The sequence below is a fragment of the Podarcis cretensis genome (assembly GCF_951804945.1).
Source record: "Podarcis cretensis genome assembly, contig: SCAFFOLD_37, whole genome shotgun sequence".
Lineage (NCBI taxonomy): Eukaryota > Metazoa > Chordata > Lepidosauria > Squamata > Lacertidae > Podarcis > Podarcis cretensis.
Genome location: NW_027647824.1, coordinates 41,493 through 65,000, shown reverse-complemented (window position 1 = coordinate 65,000; position 23,508 = coordinate 41,493). Strand labels below are relative to the sequence as shown.

Sequence of the window (23,508 nt, the reverse complement as noted above, 5' to 3'; positions counted from 1 at the left end):
TGGATGGATAGATTGATTGATTGATTGTTGGATTGATTGATTGATTGATTGATTGATGGATGGATGGATAGATGGGAGGGTTGATGGATGGATGGATGGATGGATGGATAGATTGAGATGGATTGGCAGATGGAAATATGGATGGATGGATGGATGGATGGATAGATTGAGATGGATTGGCAGATGGAAATATGGATGGATGGATGGATGGATGGATGGATAGATTGATTGATAGATTGTTGGATTGATTGATGGATGGATGGATGGATGGATGGATAGATTGAGATGGATTGGCAGATGGAAATATGGATGGATGGATATATGGATGGATGAATGGATAGATAGGTAGATAGATAGATAGATAGATAGATGGATAGATATGGATGGATGGATGGATGGATGGATAGATAGATGGATAGATGGATATATGAATAGATTGAGTTGGATGGGTTGATGGATAGATATATGGATGGATAGATAGATAGACGGATGGATGGATGGATAGATTGGTGAATAGATAGATAGATGGATAGATGGGTGGGTTGAGGGATGGATCAAATGATGGATGGATGGATGGATGGATGGACAGATGGATATATGGATGGATAGATAGATGGATGGATGGATGGATGGATGGGTGGGTGGGTTGATGGATTGGTTGATTGACAGATGGATGGATGGATGGATAGATAGATAGATAGATAGATAGATAGATAGATTGAGGGATAGATGGGTGGGTTGATGGATGGATGGATAGATTGAGATGGATGGATGGATGGGTTGATGGATAGATAGATAGATAGATGTATAGATTGATTGATTGATTGATTGATTGATTGATGATGGATAGATGGATATATGGATAGATTGAGATGGATGGGTTGATGGATAGATGGATGGATAGATAGATAGATAGATAAATGGATAGATAGATAGATAGACAGATGGATGGATGGATAGATTGGTGAATTAATTGATTGATTGATTGATTGATTGATTGATGGGTGGGTTGATGGATTGACAGATGGGTTGATTGATGGATGGATGGATAGATTGGTGAATAGATAGATAGATAGATAGATGGATAGATTGAGATGGATGGGTTGATGGATAGATAGATAGACGGATGGATGGATAGATTGGTGAATAGATAGATAGATAGATAGATAGATGGATAGATTGAGATGGATGGGTTGATGGATAGATAGATAGACGGATGGATGGATTGATGGATAGATTGGTGAATAGATAGATAGATTGATGGATAGATGGGTGGGTTGATATATGGATGGATGGACGGATGGACAGATGGATATATGGATGGATAGATAGATAGATAGATAGATGGATATATTGAGATGGATGGGTTGATGGATAGATGGATGGATGGATAGATAGATAGATGGATAGATTGGTGAATTAATTGATTGATTGATTGATTGATGGGTGGGTTGATGGATTGACAGATGGGTCGATTGACAGATGGATGGATGGATAGATTGGTGAATAGATAGATAGATAGATAGATAGATGGATAGATTGAGATGGATGGGTTGATGGATAGATAGATAGACGGATGGATGGATAGATTGGTGAATAGATAGATAGATAGATAGATAGATGGATAGATTGAGATGGATGGGTTGATGGATGGATAGATAGATAGACAGATGGATTGATGGATAGATTGGTGAATAGATAGATAGATAGATTGATGGATAGATGGGTGGGTTGATATATGGATGGATGGACGGATGGACAGATGGATATATGGATGGATAGATAGATAGATAGATAGATAGATAGATAGATAGATGGATATATTGAGATGGATGGGTTGATGGATAGATGGATGGATAGATAGATAGATAGATAGATGGATAGATGGATGGATGGATGGATAGATTGGTGAATTGATTAATTGATTGATTGATTGATTGATTGATTGATGGGTGGGTTGATGGATTGACAGATGGGTTGATTGACGGATGGATGAATTGATTGGTGAATAGATAGATAGATAGATAGATAGATAGATAGATAGATAGATGGATATATTGAGATGGATGGATAGATAGATAGATGGATGGATGGATAGATTGGTGAATTGATTGATTGATTGATTGATTGATGGGTGGGTTGATGGATTGACAGATGGGTTGATTGACAGATGGATGGATGGATAGATTCGTGAATAGATAGATAGATAGATAGATGGATGGATATATTGAGATGGATGGATGGATAGATTGGTGAATTGATTGATTGATTGATTAATGGGTGGGTTGATGGATTGACAGATGGGTTGATTGACAGATGGATGGATGGATAGATTGGTGAATAGATAGATAGATAGATAGATAGATGGATATATTGAGATGGATGGATAGATAGATGGATGGATGGATAGATTGGTGAATTGATTGATTGATTGATGGGTGGGTTGATGGATTGACAGATGGGTTGATTGACAGATGGATGGATGGATTGATTGGTGAATAGATAGATAGATAGATAGATAGATAGATGGATAGATGGATATATTGAGATGGATGGATAGATAGATAGATGGATGGATGGATAGATTGGTGAATTGATTGATTGATTGATTGATGGGTGGGTTGATGGATTGACAGATGGGTTGATTGACGGATGGATGAATTGATTGGTGAATAGATTGATAGATAGATAGATAGATGGATATATTGAGATGGATAGATAGATAGATAGATGGATGGATGGATAGATTGGTGAATTGATTGATTGATTGATTGATTGATGGGTGGGTTGATGGATTGACAGATGGGTTGATTGACAGATGGATGGATGGATTGATTGGTGAATAGATAGATAGATAGATAGATAGATAGATGGATATATTGAGATGGATGGATAGATAGATGGATGGATGGATAGATTGGTGAATTGATTGATTGATTGATTGATTGATGAGTGGGTTGATGGATTGACAGATGGGTTGATTGACAGATGGATGGATGGATAGATTGGTGAATAGATAGATAGATAGATAGATAGATGGATATATTGAGATGGATGGATAGATAGATAGATGGATGGATGGATAGATTGGTGAATTAAGTGATTGATTGATTGATTGATTGATTGATGGGTGGGTTGATGGATCGACAGATGGGTTGATTGACAGATGGATGGATGGATGGATTGGTGAATAGATAGATAGATGGATATATTGAGATGGATGGATAGATTGGTGAATTGATTGATTGATGGGTGGGTTGATGGATTGACAGATGGGTTGATTGACGGATGGATGGATTGATATGGTGAATAGATAGATAGATAGATAGATAGATGGATGGATATATTGAGATGGATGGATAGATTGGTGAATTGATTGATTGATTGATTGATTGATGGGTGGGTTGATGGATTGACAGATGGGTTGATTGACAGATGGATGGATGGATTGATTGGTGAATAGATAGATAGATAGATAGATAGATAGATGGATATATTGAGATGGATGGATAGATAGATAGATGGATGGATGGATAGATTGGTGAATTGATTGATTGATTGATTGATTGATGGGTGGGTTGATGGATTGACAGATGGGTTGATTGACAGATGGATGGATGGATAGATTCGTGAATAGATAGATAGATAGATAGATGGATATATTGAGATGGATGGATGGATAGATTGGTGAATTGATTGATTGATTGATTGATGGGTGGGTTGATGGATTGACAGATGGGTTGATTGACAGATGGATGGATGGATAGATTGGTGAATAGATAGATAGATAGATAGATAGATATATTGAGATGGATAGATAGATAGATAGATGGATGGATGGATAGATTGGTGAATTGATTGATTGATTGATGGGTGGGTTGATGGATTGACAGATGGGTTGATTGACAGATGGATGGATGGATAGATTGGTGAATAGATAAATAGATAGATAGATGGATATATTGAGATGGATGGATAGATTGGTGAATTGATTGATTGATTGATGGGTTGATGGATTGACAGATGGGTTGATTGACAGATGGATGGATGGATAGATTGGTGGATAGATAGATAGATAGATAGATAGATGGATATATTGAGATGGATGGATAGATTGGTGAATTGATTGATTGATTGATTGATGGGTGGGTTGATGGATTGACAGATGGGTTGATTGACAGATGGATGGATGGATAGATTGGTGAATAGATAGATAGATAGATGGATATATTGAGATGGATGGATAGATAGATAGATGGATGGATGGATAGATTGGTGAATTGATTGATTGATTGATTGATGGGTGGGTTGATGGATTGACAGATGGGTTGATTGACAGATGGATGGATGGATAGATTCGTGAATAGATAGATAGATAGATAGATGGATATATTGAGATGGATGGATAGATTGGTGAATTGATTGATTGATTGATTGATTGATGGGTGGGTTGATGGATTGACAGATGGGTTGATTGACAGATGGATGGATGGATAGATTGGTGAATAGATAGATAGATAGATAGATAGATAGATAGATAGATAGATATATTGAGATGGATGGATAGATAGATAGATGGATGGATGGATAGATTGGTGAATTGATTGATTGATTGATTGATTGATGGGTGGGTTGATGGATTGACAGATGGGTTGATTGACAGATGGATGGATGGATTGATTGGTGAATAGATAGATAGATAGATAGATAGATAGATGGATATATTGAGATGGATGGATAGATAGATGGATGGATGGATAGATTGGTGAATTGATTGATTGATTGATTGATTGATGGGTGGGTTGATGGATTGACAGATGGGTTGATTGACAGATGGATGGATTGGTGAATAGATAGATAGATAGATAGATGGATGGATATATTGAGATGGATGGATAGATTGGTGAATTGATTGATTGATTGATTGATTGATGGGTGGGTTGATGGATTGACAGATGGGTTGATTGACGGATGGATGGATTGATTGGTGAATAGATAGATAGATAGATAGATGGATATATTGAGATGGATGGATAGATTGGTGAATTGATTGATTGATTGATGGGTTGATGGATTGACAGATGGGTTGATTGACAGATGGATGGATGGATTGATTGGTGAATAGATAGATAGATAGATAGATAGATGGATGGATATATTGAGATGGATGGATAGATTGGTGAATTGATTGATTGATTGATTGATTGATGGGTGGGTTGATGGATTGACAGATGGGTTGATTGACAGATGGATGGATGGATAGATTGGTGAATAGATAGATAGATAGATAGATAGATAGATAGATGGATATATTGAGATGGATGGATAGATAGATAGATGGATGGATGGATAGATTGGTGAATTGATTGATTGATTGATTGATTGATGGGTGGGTTGATGGATTGACAGATGGGTTGATTGACAGATGGATGGATGGATTGATTGGTGAATAGATAGATAGATAGATAGATAGATAGATAGATAGATAGATATATTGAGATGGATGGATAGATAGATAGATGGATGGATGGATAGATTGGTGAATTGATTGATTGATTGATTGATTGATGGGTGGGTTGATGGATTGACAGATGGGTTGATTGACAGATGGATGGATGGATAGATTCGTGAATAGATAGATAGATAGATGGATATATTGAGATGGATGGATGGATAGATTGGTGAATTGATTGATTGATTGATTGATTGATGGGTGGGTTGATGGATTGACAGATGGGTTGATTGACAGATGGATGGATGGATTGATTGGTGAATAGATAGATAGATAGATAGATGGATATATTGAGATGGATGGATAGATAGATAGATGGATGGATGGATAGATTGGTGAATTGATTGATTGATTGATTGATGGGTGGGTTGATGGATTGACAGATGGGTTGATTGACAGATGGATGGATGGATAGATTCGTGAATAGATAGATAGATCGATGGATATATTGAGATGGATGGATGGATAGATTGGTGAATTGATTGATTGATTGATTGATGGGTGGGTTGATGGATTGACAGATGGGTTGATTGACAGATGGATGGATGGATTGATTGGTGAATTGATAGATAGATAGATAGATAGATAGATAGATGGATATATTGAGATGGATGGATAGATAGATAGATGGATGGATGGATAGATTGGTGAATTGATTGATTGATTGATTGATTGATGGATGGGTTGATGGACTGACAGATGGGTTGATTGACAGATGGATGGATGGATTGATTGGTGAATAGCTAGCTAGATAGATAGATAGATGGATATATTGAGATGGATGGATAGATAGATAGATGGATGGATGGATAGATTGGTGAATTGATTGATTGATTGATTGATTGATGGGTGGGTTGATGGATTGACAGATGGGTTGATTGACAGATGGATGGATGGATAGATTGGTGAATAGATAGATAGATAGATAGATAGATAGATGGATATATTGAGATGGATGGATAGATTGGTGAATTGATTGATTGATTGATTGATTGATTGGTGGGTTGATGGATTGACAGATGGGTTGATTGACAGATGGATGGATGGATAGATTGGTGAATAGATAGATAGATAGATAGATAGATAGATAGATATATTGAGATGGATGGATAGATAGATAGATGGGTGGATGGATAGATTGGTGAATTGATTGATTGATTGATTGATGGGTGGGTTGATGGATTGACAGATGGGTTGATTGACAGATGGATGGATGGATTGATTGGTGAATAGATAGATAGATAGATAGATGGATATATTGAGATGGATGGATAGATAGATGGATGGATAGATAGATTGGTGAATTGATTGATTGATTGATTGATGGGTGGGTGGGTTGATGGATTGACAGATGGGTTGATTGACAGATGGATGGATGGATTGATTGGTGAATAGATAGATAGATAGATAGATAGATAGATGGATAGATAGATAGATGGATGGATGGATAGATTGGTGAATTGATTGATTGATTGATTGATTGATTGATGGGTGGGTTGATGGATTGACAGATGGGTTGATTGACGGATGGATGGATTGATTGGTGAATAGATAGATAGATAGATAGATGGATATATTGAGATGGATGGATAGATTGTTGAATTGATTGATTGATTGATTGATTGATGGGTGGGTTGATGGATTGACAGATGGGTTGATTGACAGATGGATGGATGGATTGATTGGTGAATAGATAGATAGATAGATAGATGGATATATTGAGATGGATGGATAGATTGGTGAATTGATTGATTGATTGATTGATTGATGGGTGGGTTGATGGATTGACAGATGGGTTGATTGACAGATGGATGGATGGATAGATTGGTGAATAGATAGATAGATAGATAGATGGATATATTGAGATGGATGGATAGATTGGTGAATTGATTGATTGATTGATTGATTGATGGGTGGGTTGATGGATTGACAGATGGGTTGATTGACAGGTGGATGGATGGATAGATTGGTGAATAGATAGATAGATAGATATATTGAGATGGATGGATAGATTGGTGAATTGATTGATTGATTGATTGATTGATGGGTGGGTTGATGGATTGACAGATGGGTTGATTGACGGATGGATGGATAGATTGGTGAATAGATAGATAGATAGATAGATAGATATATTGAGATGGATGGATAGATTGGTGAATTGATTGATTGATTGACAGATGGGTTGATTGACAGATGGATGGATGGATGGATTGGTGAATAGATAGATAGATAGATAGATAGATAGATAGATAGATGGATATATTGAGATGGATGGATAGATTGTTGAATTGATTGATTGATTGATTGATTGATTGATGGGTGGGTTGATGGATTGACAGATGGGTTGATTGACAGATGGATGGATGGATTGGTGAATAGATAGATAGATAGATATATTGAGATGGATGGATAGATTGGTGAATTGATTGATTGATTGATTGACAGATGGGTTGATTGACAGATGGATGGATGGATTGATCGATTGATTGACACCCGCCTTCCCCTCCCGCCCCCAGGCTGCTGGGCTACCAATCCCACGACTCGGCCCCGGAGCCCCAGGACAACTTCCTCAAGCGCATGTCCGGAATGATCCGCCTCTACGCCGCCATCTTGACGCTGCGCTGGCCCTACGGGGAGGGGCAGGGGGTAAGAGATTCCGGAAGATTCCGGGAGATTCCGGGAGGTTCCGGAAAATTCCGGGCCAGTCTAGGGCTCCCTTTCCGGGGGGGGGAGGGAGAAAATATATATTTTGTTTTGTTTTGTTTTGTTTTGTTTTGTTTTGTTTTGTTTTGTTTTGTTTTGTTTTGTTTTATTTTATTTTATTTTATTTTATTTTATTTTTATTTTTATTTTTGGTTTGCTTTCTTTTATTTCATTTATTTTACCTTCTTTTTGCTTTCTTTTATTTTCTTTATTTTTCTTTATTTTTGCTTTCTTTTATTTGATTTATTTTAATTTTAATTTTTATTTTTGGTTTGCTTTCTTTTATTTCATTTATTTTACCTTCTTTTTGCTTTCTTTTATTTTCTTTATTTTTCTTTATTTTTGCTTTCTTTTATTTGATTTATCTTACTCTCTTTTTGCTTTCTTTTATTTATTTTACTCTGTTTTAGCTTTATATTTTCTATTAGATTATTTTGGCTTTATTTATTTTATTTTGGCTTTATTTTATTTTATTTTATTTTTGCTTTCTTTTATTTTATTTATCTTACTTCCTTTTTGCTTTCTTTTATTTGATTTATTTGACTCTCTTTTTGCTTTCTTTTATTTATTTGACTCTGTTTTAGCTTTATATTTTCAATTAGATTATTTTGGCTTTATTTATTTTATTTTTGCTTTCTTTTATTTTTGCTTTCTTTTCTTTTATTTATTTTATTTATTTTACTTTCTTTTTGCTTTCTTTTATTTGATTTATTTGACTCTCTTTTTGCTTTCTTTTATTTATTTGACTCTGTTTTAGCTTTATATTTTCAATTAGATTATTTTTGCTTTATTTATTTTATTTTTGCTGTATTTTATTTTATTTTTGCTTTCTTTTATTTTATTTATTTTATTTATTTTACATTGTTTTTGCTTTCTTTTATTTGATTTATTTTACTCTCTTTTTGCTTTCTTTTATTTATTTTACTCTGTTTTAGCTTTATATTTTCTATTAGATTATTTTTGCTTTATTTATTTTATTTTTGCTTTATTTTATTTTATTTTATTTTTGCTTTCTTTTATTTGATTTATTTTACTTTCTTTTTGCTTTCTTTTATTTTATTTATTTTACTCTCTTTTTGCTTTATTTTATTTATTTTACTTTGTTTTAGCTTTATATTTTATATTAGAATATTTTTGCTTTATTTTATTCTTTTTTTGCTTTATGTATTATATTTTTGCTTTATTTTTGCTTTATTTTATTTTATTTATTTTAATTTTTTTATTTTATTTTATTCTTGCTTTATTTTATTTTATTTATTTTATTTATTTTACTATATTTTTGCTTTATTTTATTTTATTTATTTTACTTTATTGTAGCTTTATTTTATTTTATTTATTTTACTTTATTGTAGCTTTTTTGCTTTATATTATATTATTTTTGCTTTATTTATTTTATTTTATTTTTGCTTCATTTATTTCATTTATTTTACTTTATTTTCGCTTTATTTTATTTAATTTATTTTTTTTCCTTTATTTTTGCTTTATTTTAATTTATTTTATTCTTTCTTTTCTTTTACTTTATTTCTGCTTAATTTTATTTTATTTATTGTACTTTATTTCTTTTATTCTTATTTTTATTTGTTTTGCTTTGTTGATTTATTCGATGTATTTTGTTTTGTTTGAGTTTTGCTCCATTTCTTGATTTGTCTTATTTTTATTCTATTTGTTTTATTTTCACTTTATTTTATTTTTTGTTTTGCTTTATTTCATTTTAATTTTATTTTTGCCTATTTTATTTCTTTTTTTTTTTATTCTATTAATTTTCATTGGATTAGCATTCAAGGGAATTATCACCTGGGTATTCTTATTGGAAAACCAATTTAAAAAATACTCTTAATTTTTTTGTTTTGCTTTATTTTATTTTATTTTAATTTTATTTTTGCTTATTTTATTTTTCTTTTTATATTTTATTTTATTCTATTAATTTTCATTGGATTAGCAATATTTAATATTTTATTCCGAATTTAATTTAATATTTTATTCTTTATTATCAACTGGGTGTTCTTAGTGGAAAACGGATTAAAAAAAAATCTTAAATTTAAATCTTGTATTTTTTAATAAATCTGATCTTCAAATTCCATTCCAAGCCAACCTTGGAATATCTTATTATTCAAATAATTCAAATAATATTCGATTATTCAAATAATTCAAATAATATTCTTTTCCCAGAACCACCCGCACGGACTCAACCAGGCCTGGCGCTGGTTGGCCCAGATCCTGAACTCGGAACCCCTGGCCGACGTGACGGCCACCATCCTCTTTGACTTCCTGGAGGTGGGACCCGGGGGCAGGAAGTGGGGGTGGGACGGGATTTCCTGTTTCCTGTTTCCTTTCCCATTTCCTGTTTCCTGGAGGTGGGACTCGGGCGTCCTGTTTCCTGTTTGTTTCCTGGAGGGGGGACCCAGGCGTCTGGGACGGGACAGGGGATATCCCATTTCCTGTTTCCATTCCCATTTCCTGTTTCCTTTCCCATTTCCTGTTTCCTGGAGGTGGGACTCAGTCGTCCTGTTTCCTGTTTGTTTCCTGGAGGGGGGACCCAGGCGTCTGGGACGGGACAGGGGATTTCCCATTTCCTGTTTCCATTCCCATTTCCTGTTTCCATTTCCATTTCCTGTTTCCTTTCCCATTTCCTGTTTCCTGGAGGTGGGACTCAGTCGTCCTGTTTCCTGTTTGTTTCCTGGAGGGGGGACCCAGGCGTCTGGGACGGGACAGGGGATTTCCCATTTCCTGTTTCCTTTCCCATTTCCTGTTTCCTGGAGGTGGGACTCGGGCGTCCTGTTTCCTGTTTGTTTCCTGGAGGGGGGACCCAGGCGTCTGGGACGGGAGAGGGGATTTCCCATTTCCTGTTTCCATTCCCATTTCCTGTTTCCTTTCCCATTTCCTGTTTCCTGGAGGTGGGACTCGGGCGTCCTGTTTCCTGTTTGTTTCCTGGAGGGGGGACCCAGGCGTCTGGGACGGGACAGGGGATTTCCCATTTCCTGTTTCCATTCCCATTTCCTGTTTCCTTTCCCATTTCCTGTTTCCTGGAGGTGGGACTCAGTCGTCCTGTTTCCTGTTTGTTTCCTGGAGGGGGGACCCAGGCGTCCGAGCCGGGGGAGGGGATTTCCCCTTTCCTGTTTCCATTCCCATTTCCTGTTTCCTTTCCCATTTCCTGTTTCCTGGAGGTGGGACTCAGTCGTCCTGTTTCCTGTTTGTTTCCTGGAGGGGGGACCCAGGCGTCTGGGACGGGACAGGGGATTTCCCATTTCCTGTTTCCATTCCCATTTCCTGTTTCCTTTCCCATTTCCTGTTTCCTGGAGGTGGGACTCGGGCGTCCTGTTTCCTGTTTGTTTTCTGGAGGGGGGACCCAGGCGTCCGAGCCGGGGGAGGGGATTTCCCCTTTCCTTTTACCACATTATTATTATTATTATTATTATTATTATTATTATTATTATTTTATTACTGTTGCTTTATTATTGTATTTAGTATTTCTCCTTTTACCACTTTATTATTATTATTATTATTCATTACTATTTTATTATTGTATTTATTATTGCTTTTTTACCACTCTATTATTATTATTATTATTATTATTATTATTATTTCATTACTGTCCTTTCTTATTGTTGTATTTATTATTGCTGCTTTTACCACTGTATTGTTATTATTTCATTACTGTTTTATTATTGTATTTATTTTTGCTTTTTTACCACTCTATTATTATTATTATTATTATTATTATTATTATTATTATTTCATTACTGTCCTTTCTTATTGTTGTATTTATTATTGCTGCTTCTACCACTGTATTGTTATTATTTCATTACTGTTTTATTATTGTATTTAGTATTTCTCCTTTTACCACTTTATTATTATTATTATTATTATTATTATTATTATTATTATTATTTCATCACTGTTACTTCCTTATTATATTTATTGCTGCTTTTACCACTATTGTTATTATTTCATTACTGCTTTATGATTGTATTTATTATTGCTTTTTTACCTCTCTATTATTATTATTATTATTATTATTATTATTATTATTATTATCATCATTACTAATTACTGATGCTTCTTCTTATTGTTGTATTTCTTACTGCTGCTTTTACCACTGTTGTTGTTGTTGTTGTTATTATTATTATCATTATTATTTCATTATTGTATTTATTATTGCTTTTTTACCACTGTTTATTATTATTATTATTATTATTATTATTATCATTATCATTATTAATTACTGATGCTTCTTCTTATTGTTGTATTTCTTATTGCTGCTTTTACCACTGTTCTGTTGTTGTTGTTATTATTATTATTATTATTATTATTTCATTATTGTATTTATTATTGCTTTTTTACCACTGTTTATTATTATTATTATTATTATTATTATTATTATTAGGTCTGTGGCAACGCTCTCATGAAAGTCTACCAGGCCCAATTTTGGAAGATGATGATCTTGATCCGTGAGGAATATCTGCCCAGGTAATCGATATTTATCTCTAATATTCAGATAAATATTGAATTAATTCCATTGCAAATCTGAATTAATTAATTCCATTGCAAATCTGAATTAATCTGAATTAATGAATCTGAATTAATTCCATTGCAAATCTGAATTAATTAATTCCATTGCAAATCTGAATTAATTCCATTGCAAATCTGAATTAATAGCATTGGAAATCTGAATTAATTAATTCCATTGCAAATCTGAATTAATTAATTCCATTGCAAATCTGAATTCAATGGAATTAATTAATGAATTCAAATCTGAATTAATTCCATTGTAAATCTGAATTAATTCCATTGCAAATCTGAATTAATTAATTCTATTGCAAATCTGAATTAATTCCATTGCAAATCTGAATTAATTCCATTGCAAATCTGAATTAATTCCATTGCAAATCTGAATTAATTAATTCCATTGCAAATCTGAATTAATTCCACTGCAAATCTGAATTAATTCCATTGCAAATCTGAATTAATTAATTCCATTGCAAATCTGAATTAATTAATTCCATTGCAAATCTGAATTAATTAATTCTATTGCAAATCTTAATTAATTCCATCGCAAATCTGAATTAATTCCATTGCAAATCTGAATTAATTAACTCCATTGCAAATCTGAATTAATTCCATTGCAAATCTGAATTAATAGCATTGCAAATCTGAATTAATTAATTCCATTACAAATCTGAATTAATTAATTCCATTGCAAATCTGAATTAATTCCATTGCAAATCTGAATTAATTCCATTGCAAATCTGAATTAATTAATTCCATTGCAAATCTGAATTAATTCCATTGCAAATCTGATTTAATTAATTCCATTGCAAATCTGAATTAATTCCATTGCAAATCTGAATTAATTCCATTGCAAATCTGAATTAATTAATTCCATTGCAAATCTGATTTAATTAATTCCATTGCAAATCTGATTTAATTAATTCCATTGCAAATCTGAATTAATTCCATTGCAAATCTGAATTAATTAATTCCATTGCAAATCTGAATTAATTAATTCCATTGCAAATCTGAATTAATTCCATTGCAAATCTGAATTAATTAATTCCATTGCAAATCTGAATTAATTAATTCCATTGCAAATCTAAATTAATTCCATTGTAAATCTGAATTAATTAATTCCATTGCAAATCTGAATTAATTCCATTACAAATTGATTTAATTAATTCCATTGCAAATCTGAATTGATTAATTCCATTGCAAATCTAAATTAATTCCATTGCAAATCTGAATTAATTAATTCCATTGCAAATCTGAATTAATTAATTCCATTGCAAATCTGAATTAATTCCATTGCAAATCTGAATTAATTAATTCCATTGCAAATCTGAATTAATTCCATTGCAAATCTGAATTAATTCCATTGCAAATCTGAATGAATTTATTCCATTGCAAATCTGAATTAATTCCATTGCAAATCTGAATTAATTCCATTGCAAATCTGAATTAATTAATTCCATTGCAAATCTGAATTAATTCCATTGCAAATCTGAATTAATTAATTCTATTGCAAATCTGAATTAATTCCATTGCAAATCTGAATTAATTCCATTGCAAATCTGAATTAATTAATTCCATTGCAAATCTGAATTAATTCCATCGCAAATCTGAATTAATTCCATTGCAAATCTGAATTAATTAATTCCATTGCAAATCTGAATTAATTAATTCCATTGCAAATCTGAATTAATTAATTCCATTGCAAAATCTGAATTAATTAATTCCATTGCAAATCTGAATTAATTAATTCCATTGCAAATTGATTTAATTAATTCCATTGCAAATCTGAATTCAATGGAATTAATTAATGAATTCAAATCTGAATTAATTCCATTGTAAATCTGAATTAATTAATTCCATTGCAAATCTGAATTAATTCCATTGCAAATCTGAATTCAATGGAATTAATTAATGAATTCAAATCTGAATGAATTAATTCCATTGCAAATTTGAATTAATTAATTCCATTGCAAATCTGAATTAATTAATTCCATTGCAAATCTGAATTAATTAATTCCATTGCAAATCTGAATTAATTCCATTGCAAATCTGAATTAATTAATTCCATTGCAAATCTGAATTAATTAATTCCATTGCAAATCTGAATTAATTCCATTGCAAATCTGAATTAATTAATTCCATTGCAAATATGAATTAATTACTTCCATTGCAAATCTGAATTCAATGGAATTAATTAATGAATTCAAATCTGAATGAATTAATTCCATTGCAAATCTGAATGAATTAATTCCATTGCAAATCTGAGTTAATTCCATTGCAAATCTGAATTAATAGCATTGCAAATCTGAATTAATTAATTCCATTGCAAATCTGAATTAATTCTATTGCAAATCTGAATTAATTCCATTGCAAATCTGAATTAATTCCATTGCAAATCTGAATGAATTAATTCCATTGCAAATCTGAATTAATTAATTCCATTGCAAATCTGAATTAATTCCATTGCAAAATCTGAATTAATTAATTCCATTGCAAATCTGAATTAATTAATTCCATTGCAAATCTGAATTAATTCCATTGCAAATCTGAATTAATAGCATTGGAAATCTGAATTAATTTGATTGCAAATCTGAATTAATTCCATTGCAAATCTGAATTAATTAATTCCATTGCAAATCTGAATTAATTAATTCCATTGCAAATAAATTAATTCCATTGCAAATCTGAATTAATTAATTCCATTGCAAATCTGAATTAATTAATTCCATTGCAAATCTGAATTAATTCCATTGCAAATCTGAATTAATTAATTCCATTGCAAATCTGAATTAATTCCATTGCAAATTGATTTAATTAATTCCATTGCAAGTCTGAATTCAATGGAATTAATTAATTAATTCAAATCTGAATGAATTAATTCCATTGCAAATCTGAATTAATTAATTCCATTGCAAATCTGAATTAATTAATTCCATTGCAAATCTGAATTAATTCCATTACAAATCTGAATTAATTAATTCCATTGCAAATCTAAATTAATTCCATTGCAAATCTGAATTAATGAATTCCATTGCAAATCTGAATTAATTAATTCCATTGCAAATCTGAATTAATTAGTTCCATTGCAAATCTGAATTAATAGCATTGCAAATCTGAATTAATTAATTCCATTGCAAATCTGAATTAATTCCATTGCAAATCTGAATTAATTAATTCCATTGCAAATCTGAATTAATTCCATTACAAATCTGAATTAATTCAGATTTGCAATGGAATTAATTCAGATTTACAATGGAATTAATTCAGATTTGAATTCATTAATTAATTCCATTGAATTCAGATTTGCAATGGAATTAATTAAATCAATTTGCAATGGAATTAATTCAGATCATTGTTTTGCTTTATTTTCATTCCATTTTCATTTATTTTTATTTATTTCTGATATTTTACTGATAAGAGATCATTGTTTTGCTTTATTTTCATTCCATTTTCATTTATTTTTATTTATTGCTGATATTTTACTGATAAGAGATCATTGTTTTGCCTTATTTTCATTTCATTTTCATTTATTTTTATTTATTTCTGATATTTTATTGATAAGAGATCATTGTTTTGCTTTATTTTCATCTCATTTTCATTTATTTTCATTTATTGCTGATATTTTACAGATTTTAATTTTTATTTTACAGATTTTAATTTTTATTTTACAGATTTTAATTTAATTAATTTTTTCTTGGCTCCCTGAAGGATCGAAGAGATCATTGTTTTGCCTTATTTTCATCTCATTTTCATTTATTTTTATTTATTGCTGATATTTTACAGATTTTAATTTTTATTTTACAGATTTTAATTTAATTTATTTTTTCTTTGCTCCCTGAAGGATCGAAGAGATCATTGTTTTGCCTTATTTTCATCTCATTTTCATTTATTTTTATTTATTGCGGATATTTTACAGATTTTAATTTTAATTTTACAGATTTTAATTTAATTTTTTCTTTTTTATTTATTGCTGATATTTTACAGATTTTAATTTGTATTTTACAGATTTTAATTTAATTAATTTTTTCTTTGCTCCCTGAAGGATCGAAGAGATCATTGTTTTGCCTTATTTTCATCTCATTTTCATTTATTTTCATTTATTGCTGATATTTTACAGATTTTAATTTTTATTTTACAGATTTTAATTTAATTTATTTTTTCTTGGCTCCCTGAAGGATCGAAGAGATCATTGTTTTGCCTTATTTTCATCTCATTTTCATTTATTTTCATTTATTGCTGATATTTTACAGATTTTAATTTTTATTTTACAGATTTTAATTTTTATTTTACAGATTTTAATTTAATTTATTTTTTCTTTGCTCCCTGAAGGATCGAAGAGATCATTGTTTTGCCTTATTTTCATCTCATTTTCATTTATTTTTATTTATTGCTGATATTTTACAGATTTTAATTTTAATTTTACAGATTTTAATTTAATTTATTTTTTCTTTGCTCCCTGAAGGATCGAAGAGATCACCAGCGCTGGGCAAATGGGATCCTTCATCCGGCTGAAGCAGTTTTTGGAGGTAAAATTATGGCAAATTCTTCCAAATTATGGCATTCGAAATGATTACATTCTGAATTATTGTATTGGAAATAATTGCATTTGAAATTACTGCATTGGAAATAATTGCATTTGAAATGACTGGATTTGAAATTTTTGCATTCTAAATTTTTGCATTCTAAATTGTTGCATTTGAAATTACTGCATTCGGAAATTTTGCATTCGGAATTATTGCATTTGAAATTATTGCATCTGAAATTATTGCATTCGAAAATTTTGCATTCTAAATTTTTGCATTTGAAATTTTTGCATTTGGAAATTTTGCATTCGGAATTATTGCATTTGAAATTTTTGCATTTGGAAATTTTGCATTTGAAATTTTTGCATTTGAAATTACTAGATTTGAAATTATTGCATTTGGAAATTTTGCATTCGGAATTATTGCATTTGAAATTATTGCATCTGAAATTATTGCATTTGAAATTACTAGATTTGAAATTATTGCATTCGGAAATTTTGCATTCTAAATTTTTGCATTTGAAATTTTTGCATTTGGAAATTTTGCATTCGGAATTATTGCATTTGAAATTTTTGCATTTGAAATTACTAGATTTGAAATTTTGCGTTCGGAATTATTGCATTTGAAATTATTGCATCTGAAATTATTGCATTTGAAATTACTAGATTTGAAATTATTGCATTCGGAAATTTTGCATTCTAAATTTTTGCATTTGAAATTTTTGCATTTGGAAATTTTGCATTTGAAATTACTAGATTTGAAATTATTGCATTCGGAAATTTTGCATTTGAAATTTTTGCATTTGAAATTACTAGATTTGAAATTATTGCATTTGGAAATTTTGCATTCGGAATTATTGCATTTGAAATTATTGCATTCGGAATTATTGCATTTGAAATTACTAGATTTGAAATTATTGCATTCGGAAATTTTGCATTCGGAATTATTGCATTTGAAATTATTGCATCTGAAATTATTGCATTTGAAATTACTAGATTTGAAATTATTGCATTTGGAAATTTTGCATTCGGAATTATTGCATTTGAAATTATGGCATCTGAAATTATTGCATTTGAAATTACTAGATTTGAAATTATTGCATTCAGAAATTTTGCATTCTAAATTTTTGCATTTGAAATTTTTGCATTCGGAAATTTTGCATTTGAAATTATTGCATTTGAAATTATTGCATTTGAAATTGCTAGATGTGAAATTATTGCATTCGGAAATTTTGCATTTGGAATTATTGCATTTGAAATTACAAGATTGGAAATTTTTGCATTCGGAAATTTTGCATTTGAAATTACTAGATTTGAAATTATTGCATCTGAAATTATTGCATTTGAAATTACTAGATTTGAAATTATTGCATTCGGAAATTTTGCATTCTAAATTTTTGCATTTGAAATTTTTGCATTTGAAATTACTAGATTTGAAATTATTGCATTTGGAAATTTTGCATTTGGAATTACTGCCTTTGAAATTACTGCATTTGAAATTACTGGATTTGAAATTATTGCATTCGGAATTATTGCATCTGAAATTATTGCATTTGAAATTGATAGATGTGAAATTATTGCATTCGGAAATTATTGCATTTGCTATTATTGCATTTGAATTATTGCAAGATTCGGAATTATTGCATTTGAAATTTTTGCATTTGAAATTACTAGATTTGAAATTATTGCATTTGGAAATTTTGCATTCTAAATTTTTGCATTTGAAATTTTTGCATTTGGAAATTTTGCATCTGAAATTATTGCATTTGAAATTACTAGATTTGAAATTATTGCATTCAGAAATTTTGCATTCTAAATTTTTGCATTTGAAATTTTTGCATTTGGAAATTTTGCATCTGAAATTATTGCATTTGAAATTATTGCATTTGAAATTGCTAGATGTGAAATTATTGCATTCGGAAATTTTGCATTTGGAATTATTGCATTTGAAATTTTTGCATTTGAAATTACTAGATTTGAAATTATTGCATTTGGAAATTTTGCATTCTAAATTTTTGCATTTGAAATTTTTGCATTCGGAAATTTTGCATCTGAAATTATTGCATTTGAAATTACTAGATTTGAAATTATTGCATTCAGAAATTTTGCATTCTAAATTTTTGCATTTGAAATTTTTGCATTTGGAAATTTTGCATCTGAAATTATTGCATTTGAAATTATTGCATTTGAAATTGCTAGATGTGAAATTATTGCATTCGGAAATTTTGCATTTGGAATTATTGCATTTGAAATTACAAGATTGGAAATTTTTGCATTCGGAAATTTTGCATTTGAAATTACTAGATTTGAAATTATTGCATCTGAAATTATTGCATTTGAAATTACTAGATTTGAAATTATTGCATTCGGAAATTTTGCATTCTAAATTTTTGCATTTGAAATTTTTGCATTTGAAATTACTAGATTTGAAATTATTGCATTTGGAAATTTTGCATTTGGAATTACTGCCTTTGAAATTACTGCATTTGAAATTACTGGATTTGAAATTATTGCATTCGGAATTATTGCATCTGAAATTATTGCATTTGAAATTGATAGATGTGAAATTATTGCATTCGGAAATTATTGCATTTGCTATTATTGCATTTGAATTATTGCAAGATTCGGAATTATTGCATTTGAAATTTTTGCATTTGAAATTACTAGATTTGAAATTATTGCATTTGGAAATTTTGCATTCTAAATTTTTGCATTTGAAATTTTTGCATTTGGAAATTTTGCATTCGGAATTATTGCATTTGAAATTTTTGCATTTGAAATTACTAGATTTGAAATTATTGCATTTGGAATTATTGCATCTGAAATTATTGCATTTGGAATTATTGCATTTGAAATTACAAGATTGGAAATTTTTGCATTCGGAAATTTTGCATTTGAAATTACTAGATTTGAAATTATTGCATCTGAAATGATTGCATTTGAAATTTTTGCATTCTAAATTACTGCCTTTGAAATTACCGTATTTTAAATTATTGCGTAAGATTTTGAATTCATAATAATAATGATAGTAATAATTTCATTATAATTTCATTTCCATCATTATAAGGTTCGTTTTTGGGAATGTAAAGCGGCAAAAAATTGAAATTATTATAATACTAATACTAATTATTATTGTTGTTGTTTTATATTATTATTATTATTGTTATTATTGTTATTATTATTATTATTATTATTTAAAGCGGCAAAGAATTGAAATTATTATAATACTAATACCAATTATTATTGTTGTTGTTTTATATTATTATTATTATTATTATTATTATTATTATTATTATTATGTAAAGCGGCAAAGAATTGAAATTATTATAATACTAATTATTATTGTTGTTGTTTTATATTATTATTATTATTATTATTATTATTATTATTATTATTATTATGTAAAGCGGCAAAGAATTGAAATTATTATAATACTAATACTAATTATTATTATTATTGTTGTTTTATATTATTTTTATTATTATTATTATTGTTATTATTATTGTTGTTATTATTATTATTATTATTATTATTATTATTATGTAAAGCGGCAAAGAATTGAAATTATTATAATACTAATACTAATTATTATTGTTGTTGTTTTATATTATTATTATTATTATTATTATTATTATTATTATTGTTATTATTATTGTTATTATTATTATTATTATTATGTAAAGCGGCAAAGAATTGAAATTATTATAATACTAATACTAATTATTATTATTGTTGTTGTTGTTTTATATTATTATTATTATTATTATTATTATTATTATTATCATCATCATTATTATCATCATCATTATTATTATCTTTTCCCAGGAATCTTTGCGGCGGAACGAAATCCCCCTCCCCAAGGGCTTCCTCCCCCCTTCCTTTTGGAGGTCGTGACCCCGCCCCCCGATTTTCCGGAACGTTCCGGAGTCGTTTCCGTCAAAATAGGAAGAAACCGTCAAATTTGTCTTATTTTTTGGGGGTGGGAGGACGAAAAATTGGATTTTTGCCGCTTTTCCTGGAAAAATTTAGTTTGATCCTGAAGGTTCCCTGATAGTCCTCCATTTAAAGTTAAAAATTATTTTTAAATTTGGAAGGATGAAAGGGATGAAAGTTGAAAATTAAATTTAAATTGAATTTTGAAGGATGAAATGTAAAAATTAAATTTGAATTGAATGATTAAGGGATGAAAGTTGAAAATTAAATTTAAATTGAATTTTGAAGGATGAAATGTAAAAATTAAACTTGAATTTAATGGTTAAGGGATGAAAGTTGAAAATTAAATTTAAATTGAATTTTGAAGGATGAAATGTAAAAATTAAATTTGAATTGAATGATTAAGGGATGAAAGTTGAAAATTAAATTTAAATTGAATTTTGAAGGATGAAATGTAAAAATTAAATTTGAATTGAATGATTAAGGGATGAAAGTTGAAAATTAAATTTAAATTGAATTTTGAAGGATGAAATGTAAAAATTAAATTTGAATTGAATGATTAAGGGATGAAAGTTGAAAATTAAATTTAAAGTTAATTTTTAAAGGGTTAAATTTAAAAATTAAATTTGCATTGAATGATTAAGGGATTAAATGTCAAAATCAAATTTACATTGATTAAAGGATTAAAGGTAAAAATTAAATTTAAACTTAATTATCAAAGGATTCAATGTCAAATTTAAATTTAAATTTAATGATTAAAGGATTAAACTTAAAAATTAAATGTAAATTTAATGATTAAGGGATTAAATGTCAAAATTAAATTTACATTGAATGATTAAAGGATTAAAGGTAAAAATTAAATTTAAACTTAATTATCAAAGGATTAAATGTAAAATGTAAATTTAAATTTAATGATTAAAGGATTAAACTTAAAAATTAAATGTAAATTTAATGATTAAGGGATTAAATGTCAAAATCAAATTTACATTGATTAAAGGATTAAAGGTAAAAATTAAATTTAAACTTAATTATCAAAGGATTCAATGTAAAATTTAAATTTAAATTTAATTTTTACATTCAATCCTTTAGTAATTCAATTTAAATTTAATCTTTAAGTTTAATCCTTTAATCATTAAATTTAAATTTACATTTTACATTTAATCCTTTGATAATTAAGTTTAAATTTAATTTTTACATTTCATCCTTTAATCATTCCATGTAAATTTGATTTTGACATTTAATCCCTTAATCATTAACTTTAAATTTAATTTGTAAATTTAACCCTTTAAAAATTAACTTTAAATTTAATTTTCAACTTTCATCCCTTAATCATTAAATTTAAATTTAATTTTTAAATTTAACCCTTTAAAAATTAACTTTAAATTTAATTTTCAACTTTCATCCCTTAATCATTAAATTCAAATTTAATTTTTACATTTCATCCTTCAAAATTCAATTTAAATTTAATTTTAAACTTTCATCCCTTAATCATCAAATGCAAATTTAATTTTTACATTTCATCCTTCAAAATTCAATTTAAATTTAATTTTCAACTTTCATCCCTTAATCATTCAATGCAAATTTTAATTTTTACATTTCATCCTTCAAAATTAAATTTAAATTTAATTTTCAACTTTCATCCCTTAATCATCAAATGCAAATTTAATTTTTACATTTCATCCTTCAAAATTCAATTTAAATTTAATTTTCAACTTTCATCCCTTAATCATTCAATGCAAATTTAATTTTTACATTTCATCCTTCAAAATTCAATTTAAATTTAAATTTTAAATTTCGCCCTTTTGTCGTTACTTTTGAATTGAATTGTCATTGTATTCGCCGGAAATAAAGAAATTTTGATTGACTTTTGGAGAATGTTGGGAGGAAATAAAGAAATTTTTATTGACTTTTGGAGGAAATAAAGAAATTTTTATTGACTTTTGGAGAATGTTGGGAGGAAATAAAGAAATTTTTATTTACTTTTGGGGAATGTTGGGAGGAAATAAAGAAATTTTTATTTACTTTTGGGGAATGTTGGAAGGAAATCAAGAAATTTTTATTTACTTTTGGAGAATGTTGGAGGAAATCAAGAAATTTTGATTGACTTTTGGAGAATGTTGGGAGGAAATAAAGAAATTTTGATTGACTTTTGGAGAATGTTGGAAGGAAATAAAGAAATTTTTATTGACTTTTGGAGGAAATAAAGAAATTTTTATTTACTTTTGGGGAATGTTGGGAGGAAATAAAGAAATTTTTCTTGACTTTTGGAGAATCTTGGGAGGAAATCAAGAAATTTTTATTGACTTTTGGGGAATGTTGGGAGGAAATAAAG

General features: G+C 29.2%; 1 protein-coding gene, 1 long non-coding RNA gene and 1 pseudogene across 4 annotated transcripts in view; 2 read left to right on the top strand and 1 right to left on the bottom strand.

Annotated features, from left to right (window-relative positions):
- LOC307208452 (mRNA export factor GLE1-like) overlaps positions 1 to 21,238 on the top strand; it is a 36,565-nt gene extending 15,327 nt beyond the window's left edge. The window contains exons 6-10 of the mRNA XM_079996510.1: positions 8,029 to 8,158; positions 10,385 to 10,489; positions 12,600 to 12,682; positions 17,184 to 17,247; positions 21,069 to 21,238. Coding sequence (XP_079852636.1) covers positions 8,029 to 8,158; positions 10,385 to 10,489; positions 12,600 to 12,682; positions 17,184 to 17,247; positions 21,069 to 21,137 — 451 coding nt within the window. The 3' untranslated portion in view covers positions 21,138 to 21,238. The remainder of the gene's footprint in view (positions 1 to 8,028; positions 8,159 to 10,384; positions 10,490 to 12,599; positions 12,683 to 17,183; positions 17,248 to 21,068) is intronic.
- Positions 2,014 to 6,169, bottom strand: LOC307208455 (annotated as a pseudogene). Its single transcript has 4 exons — positions 6,083 to 6,169; positions 5,424 to 5,531; positions 2,320 to 2,594; positions 2,014 to 2,094 (listed from the first exon to the last, which is right to left on the bottom strand). The product of its transcript is annotated as an uncharacterized misc_RNA (transcript).
- LOC307208454 lies at positions 10,806 to 11,254 on the top strand. 2 transcript variants are annotated; one of them, XR_013835180.1, is made up of 4 exons: positions 10,806 to 10,858; positions 10,899 to 10,974; positions 11,015 to 11,109; positions 11,150 to 11,254. It is a non-coding gene; the product is annotated as an uncharacterized lncRNA (long non-coding RNA). The 2 variants fall into 2 exon arrangements; XR_013835181.1 differs by lacking the exon at positions 10,806 to 10,858 and having other exon boundaries at positions 10,893 to 10,974.
- Positions 21,239 to 23,508: the final 2,270 nt, after the last annotated feature.